Consider the following 7,646-nt stretch of genomic DNA (forward strand, 5'->3'; position numbering starts at 1 on the left):
GAAAGCCTCTTTCACCTTTGTAGGACACCCTTGTTCAATGTTATGGACAAGGGTCTCAAAAAGAGAACAAATAAACACAACATGGATTTTACATAGGTTTTGTGATTTTTGTGTGTGACAATATGACAATATAGGTTTAGGAAATTTGCATTTCGTTGGCCACTTCTGCTTATATGCTATGTGACATGTCATGCAGCATACTCTGTGCTTGTAGGAAGGAACTGCAGATGATGAATACATTTAGCTACTGTCTGCTTTTCTCCAGGCAGAGAATGGGATGTCCAGCTCTTCTAGGAAGAATCCATGAGGTAATGACTGTATGTATGAGGAAATCATGGAACAGACTGACTAAATTCTCAGTCTTGTACAAAAGCCAGCATTTTTTTTTCTAAGCACTGTATGATATGTTTCAGATCCGGATTAATTACTGTCTTAGACCAAAAACACCCAGAACACAAAGTAATTGGTGCTCTGTAATCTGCTGGTTGTGCACTGCAGTGTGTGTGGATGCCGGCCAGAATAGCCCATTATAACTGCATGAAACATTTCTGTGAGTTAGCGGTTCACTAGTGCAATGACATATATAGTCAACATTTCAGCTGAGGGCATACATCAGCCAAAGAAGACAAAAAAAAGCTATATAACGTGCTGTAGAAGAAAGTTACGCAACTGTAAAAAAATGAACATGGCAGAACTCCAAGGACTGTTTGTATCTGACTGGAAACAACTGCACAGATAGAGGAATCAAAGGCTATAAATAATGGAAACTGCATAAACACACAAATGTATCCCATGCAGGTACAAGATCCATCTATAGATGACGCACAATCTATTGTGTGATGTGCTATACAGCATTTGTTCCACTTATTTAACACACACACACACATACTGTATGAAAACCAGGAAAAAAATATTCTAAGCCTGGTGTGTCCATGATTCAGAGGCGTCTTCTGGAGCGAAAGTAGCGGCAGCCTACACCAGGTCTCTCCCCAACCTGCAACTCTGCCACCCTATAGCAATCCCCGCAGTGTATAACGGCAGAGGTGCTCACTCACCTCTATGGCCAGCACACTCTTTCCACTCTGTGTCCTTCGAGTCTTATAGTCGCTGGCACCAAATGTGACCCCTGCAGCTTGTACAGGAGTATGCCACTAGGGACACTGTGAGGGGGCTCCAGCGACAGTGAAGATAGAAGAACACAAGACAATGAGGAGCACACAGGCCAAAGAGGCAAGTACACTCTGCTGCTCTGCAGCTGCTCTGAGGACTGGTATTAGCTTGGGGGGAGACCTGGCGCCATCCGTACTATATTATTCAGTCCATAAGATGCACACACTCCCCCCACCCCATTTAGGAGGTAATAATAAGCATGTCTTATGGAATGAAAAACACTATATATATATATATATATATATATATATATATATATATATATATATATATACACACATACATACTGTATATATATATATATATATATATGTATATATATATTATAAATGCGAAAGTTTGGATGTTTGTTACTCAATCACGCAACACTGAAACGGATTTGAATGAATTTTGCAGTACAATACCTTAAAAAACATAAAGGGTACTTTTTATCCTCATAACCAAAAAGTAAGTGGGCGGAGACAAATACAAATTTCACTGGTAAAATGTAAACTGCAGCCATTCTTACACTGTTAATGGTAGGGTTCTCAAACTTTGCACAGTTGGTCACTGGGTGACTGGGATTCATATTCAGAAAAGTGGGTGGAGCCTACAAAAGCCAATCAAAATTCACCTATTGATTTTCAAGGGGGATATTTAATTGCTGCCATTCTTGCACGGTTAATGGCACAAGCCTCAAACCTGGTACAGTTGGTCATTGGGTGACTGGGGTTCAAATTCAGAAAAGGGGGTGGAGCTACAAACAGCCAATCAGATTTGTTTCATTTTAATGCAAATTATTGATGCCAAAGCCTCAAAGCTCACAAACTTGGTCATTGAGTAATTGTGTGTTAGGGTTGGGAAAAGTGGGCACGGCCAACACCAGCCAAATACATACCCGGGCAACGGCAAGCTGTCAGCTAGTATATATATATATATATATATATACATATATATATATATACACATATATATATATATATATATATACACACACACACATTAATACCTAGGATTGCAGGTAACTTGGTTCTAGAGTGCTTTGTAAGAGAAGCAAACATTGACTTGATAAACATGTAGTGTCTTGATATACTGTAGTATTGCCACGAAATATGTTGCCGCTTTATAAATTAATAATAATTATAACACAAGCACAGAACGTATTTAAAAACAGAGCCGATGGTTCTAGTCCCTTTGGCACTGCAGAATTGTACTTAATTGTACTTAATCAGAGTGTAGGGACTGTACAATGTCACATTTTTCATGAAATCCTCAAAAGTCGACAAAAGCAACTATCATTGGATAAGATTCTTGTTGAAGCCACACCAAAAAAAAAAGTTGGGATGATCCAACAGATAGCAATGATTTTCTTAGTTATAGTGAAAGTATTTTTACGTTTTTAGTTTAGGCTGTACAGTACTTTGTATTAAATATTTTTCCATAAATTTTTGGGTTGGGGAACGAATCATTTGAGTTTCCATCAACACTTATGGGGAAATTCGCTTTGATATAAGAGTGCTTTGGATTAAAAGGATGTTTCCGGGACAAATGATACTTGCAAACCAAGATTCCACTGTATATAGCGTATATAGGCAAACTTTTCGAAAATATACATTGTACTTGTGAATCTCACACATGAAACCCAATCATGTCATAAATAAGTAATGCTATCTACGACATGTCCATTACAACAGAGGTGGGCGGACAAATACATCAGAATCACTGTGATCCTTCAACGTTGTGCCTGCGGTGTAGTAAAAACCAAGCCTTACCCTAATCATAATTCATAACCAGCCTCCAATGACTAAGTCAGCATTCAAATCCAGTACAGACATTTTTTTTAAGCTTGGATGGTATGGAACAGGATTAGAACCTCTTTTGAACTTATATTGCTGTCTGTGCAACTTGCAGAGAGAATTCCACTCATTTCCTGCACTGACACACAAAACACAACAAATATAACTGTTTTACTGTTAGGGACTTATGGCCCATACTCACGGGCTACATAAGTGGCCTGTCGCCAGCACACGTGAGCGTGTGCGCGACAGGCCGGCGACAGATCGTCGCCAGGTCCCTCCGCGTACACACGCGAAAGAGGGATCAGCTGTGCGACGGAAGCTGTCGCCGATGTTCCTCCCTGTTGCCGGAAGCGCTGTCTATTTTCAATTATGTTGCTGTCGCTAGTCCGCATTTTCACACGGACTAGCGACAGTTGCGGCGAAGTTGTGGCGGCAACTGTCACCGGGCGATTGACCGCGCCAATCGCCTGGCGACAGCAGCGACGAGCGATGGTTCGGGGTGCGCGCCCGTGTTGCGCCTCATACTCACGGGCGACCTGTCGCCGCAACGTGCGCGCGCCGCGTGTTGCGGCGACAATTGTAGCCCGTGAGTATGGGCCATTAGAGTATCTATCATCATTTGGTTGGATTGCTATACCTCACTTCCAAAAGCAGGGTTGGAAGCCATGGGCACAGGAAGTAAAGCTAGCTATACATCTAGCAATTCTGATTCAATCAATAAAGCGATCAACTTTATTAAGTTATCAACTTCAGTATGATAGAACAAAAGTCGATCGACTAGTGGCCCACACACTACAGGCAATATCCTATGCGATTCACCTTCACTAATCGATCTGATATCTGTTATCACTAATCGATCTGTTATGTCTCCTGAATGCAAAAATCGATTCAGAGTCGATCGAATGACATGTGAACAGTAGCTGATTCCTTTGCGATCGACTGATATCTTACATCCAGCTCACTCAACTAAGCTGGTCAATTCAACATGATATCAGCCACTTTTCATGGATTGGGCATACTGGAACTAACTTGATAAACTCTCGATTCGATAAAATAATTGAATTAAATGGTCGATTGTACAGCCAAACGGCTAGAAGTATGGCCATCGTAAGAGAAAGCAATCTAGAGTTATGTTTTCTCCCCTCATGGACTGACCTCCACCACCACACACACACACACACACACACACACACACACACACACACACACACACACACACACACAAGGTAGCCCTAACCTAAACCTTTTCATTGATGAAAACACTTTTTTTTATCTTTCACCTAACCCTTTAAACAGTACTAACATTAACCACTGGCCAGCACTATAACTAATTATTATTATTATTACTAACACATGATACTCCTATCTAACCCTAAACTATAACTTACACTAAACCTAAAACTAACATTAACCCCCATTAGCCATAATGAGCTTCTTGACTTTTTATTCTAGGAATAGCATTTGGGGGGTGGAGAATTCAGTCCCCAACACTGTACTGAAGTGGAATGTATCTGTTAAATGTCATTCTCAGTGCATGCTGGGTTTTAGGAGGGAACTGTGGTTTTACTTCAGCTGCATGTGAAGTAGTTGCTGTGGCTATCCCTATGCTTGCCAACAGCCTTGGGCCTTTCCTTTGCCATTTCCAGCGCATGAATCAAATCTCATCATAGCATTGTAGCAGCTTGGCCACTCTTCAACGTGGCTATGTTGGAATTCAGCCACCACTCTTTCCTGGTACAAACATACAAGTTCCTGTCCAAGCACTGGACAAATGGAGGCAGCAGCGTGGAAGGCATAAAGCTAAACAGATTAATAAAGGAATATTTTTTGATTAATCTGAGGGCTCTGGACTTGTTACCTTTCCATCAGGTGACATTTTGCATACACAATTTTACTACAAGCATTATAGATGGAAATCCCCAGTTAATTAAGCCATTGGATCTACAGGGAACAACCGGGAAAACTAACCATACTTATCTGAAAAATCGCTCATGCCTGACACTTATATAAACACAGCAACCAGCAATGAACATCTGAAATAATCCAGCTGGTCCAGTCCTGGCTTTGCAGGATGTGGATCAGGGGTCGGCATCTAGGGTGATCCTTCAGTACAAACATTTCGAAAGAAGTTCAGTATCTCTATTCCTCATTACCATTAACAATAATCTTATGTCAGCTTGTAACGTAAAGCAGTCACAGCCATAATACATGGCAAGGTAATATATGGTCATACCAGGAATGTTAGCAGTTTATTATTTTTTATTTGTGACTCACTGTTAATAATGTTATCAGTGTGTGGTAATTTTTTTAAAAAGACACACACACATATACTGTATTCAGTATATGTATGATGGTATTTATATAGTGCTGACATCTTCCAAAGCACTTTCAAAGCACATAGTCTTGTCACTAACTGTCCCTCAGTGGGGTTCACAATGTAATCCGTATCATAGTCATATGTTACTGTCACAGTCCAAAGCTGCATACTCACCGCTGGATGGGTCCTGCGACGTCCCCTTGACGGCGGTCGTCAGCGAGGCTTCTTCCTGCCGGTGGGTATGCATGACGTCACATGATGCTACACTCCGGGAGCGAACAAGACTTCAAGCGATTGTGGTACTTTGCGCAGGACTTGTCAGGGATCTTAGCGATCTGATCCGCCATGATGGTCGTTGTCGCGCGATGCTAATCGTAGATCACGTGGTCGTGCGCCTCTACCCACGTCGTAATATAGCGGAAATGACTGCTCGGAGCTTATAAAATCGTTGGTCATCAGGAGAATTGCAATGTGGGTACATAGCTTAAGACCAGGGGGGGGGGGGGGGGAGTTTGGGGGGGGGGGAAGCAAATTACCTGATCAGAATGTTTTTGGGACATGTGAGGAAACAAGAATGCATGAAGAAAGCCCACGCAAAGATAGAGGGACATACAATACAAACTCCATGCAGATCATGTCCCACATTTGAATCATGGACCCAGTACTGCTATCCACCACACCGCCATGTATTTATAAAAATAAAGAGAAAAAAAAAGATAGACCACCATTCACCACCATTGTAGCTGACGGCATTCTTAACTTTGATGCTGGAGAGTATTATCTAGCAATTTTTACCCTGCTGATAAGGCTGACCACCACTTCATACATATGACAAATCATCGCTAAGCTGCTTATTAGTAAAGCAGCAATTCTGTAAAAAATGCAATGAAAATAGTGATTTAAGACACTTTTCTAGAGATCAGTCTAGATGCCACCTTCACAGTGTAAATATAATATGAGATAAGCCATATTTGCTTATTATATTATTCTTCCGGACTCCTTCATATGAGAGCTGCACTGTGAAATGCAGAACTAAAGGAAAAGGATAGTCATCCTCTGTATAATATAACGTCTCCAAGCTGGGGAAAGTTCCTAGCTAGAGTCTCACAGACTGCCCTGGATTACTCACCCTTTATTGCTCCTTGCTTCAACCTCTGCGTTTTCAGCATGCAACTTTTTTGCAAATGGGAAAGGTGGGGACACATTTCAGTGCAAAAATATTTAGGTAAACCTCATGCATTAATTAACCCACATCCAATGCTCACAAAATAATAAAACTCACACTGCACTGTAATCAGTGCAATTATTAATAGGTTGCATTGTAGTTAAATAAAACATTTTTGCACAGATATACACAGCAGACCTGACAAATGCACGACTGAGGGGCAAGCGAGCCCTGGCTTAAGAAACAGGGACTGTCAGATCTACCAAAACAGGGACTGTTTGGGACATATGTCTGATCTGAAAATCCTTTATATTGTAAAGTACTCAGCACCCTGGTATATGGCGCAGAAATGATCAATGAGTAAGAAGTCTGTAGCGTACAGTTGTGATCTTGGTGAAGGACACATACCTCCTCCTCTGGAAGACTGATGTCATCGGGACAGCTCTCCTTCTCAGCTAGATTGTTGTTCATTGTGACCTCCTGAGTGACTGTGTGCTGCCTGCACGCTGCACTGTGAAGTCAGCCCTGCACGCTGGGCGAGAAATGAATTGAAAACTTACAGGACACTTAAATCAAGTTAGGAAAAGAATTATCCTTCAGTTCCAATGGTGAGACAGTAATGATGTTATCCCTGAAAAGTGTCACGAGGAAGAGCTGCAGATTGCTTGTGATGGAGATAAGGAGGAAAAGCATGAGAGAGCAGGGGAAGGGAGGAAAGGGGAAATGTTCTTCTTGACTGTTGGTGATTAGGGTTAGATCCAGCCTTAGCTTTCTTTCTAAAGCTCTCGGGAGGGGCGGGGCTACAAGTCAACTTCACAACTAGAGAACGGACTCCCAGTTTAGTGGGTGGGAGGGGCCCTGTTTGGAGAAGAAATGGAGGGAGGGGGAGTGAAAATCAGTATCAGTTCCAATTACTTAGTTTCAGAAAAAATCACCAGTACTTGAATGCGTCCAAAATGATGTTTTCCAGAGAGGGTCAAAAGGTGAAATGTAGAATGGAGTACAGGGAATGCGGGGGAGATAAGACGTTGTGCAGGCTGCTCCAAACTAAGAATCTGAGATGGGCACACACTACTTTTACATGTAGGTAAAATAAAGGATCATCTTCCTGATGTCAATCCACCACCTACTTTCCCACCTTATACCACTTGCTAGTGATCATAATTGGAATATTAAGGTGGCCATACATATATTTCTTTAGCCAATCGGTTGGAAT

General features: G+C 41.7%; 1 protein-coding gene across 3 annotated transcripts in view; it reads right to left on the reverse strand.

Annotated features, from left to right (window-relative positions):
- The window catches only part of RBPMS (RNA binding protein, mRNA processing factor), a 296,410-nt gene extending 289,223 nt beyond the window's left edge, over positions 1–7,187 (reverse strand). For all 3 annotated transcript variants that reach the window (XR_011020458.1, XM_068233602.1, XM_068233601.1), the window contains exon 1: positions 6,839–7,187. Coding sequence is in view for 2 of the 3 variants with exons in the window: in XM_068233602.1 (XP_068089703.1) it covers positions 6,839–6,901 (63 nt within the window). In the remaining variant the exon portion in view is untranslated. The remainder of the gene's footprint in view (positions 1–6,838) is intronic.
- Between the last annotated feature and the right edge of the window lie 459 nt (positions 7,188–7,646).

The sequence above is a fragment of the Hyperolius riggenbachi genome, chromosome 1 (assembly GCF_040937935.1).
Source record: "Hyperolius riggenbachi isolate aHypRig1 chromosome 1, aHypRig1.pri, whole genome shotgun sequence".
NCBI classification, from domain to species: Eukaryota; Metazoa; Chordata; class Amphibia; order Anura; family Hyperoliidae; genus Hyperolius; species Hyperolius riggenbachi.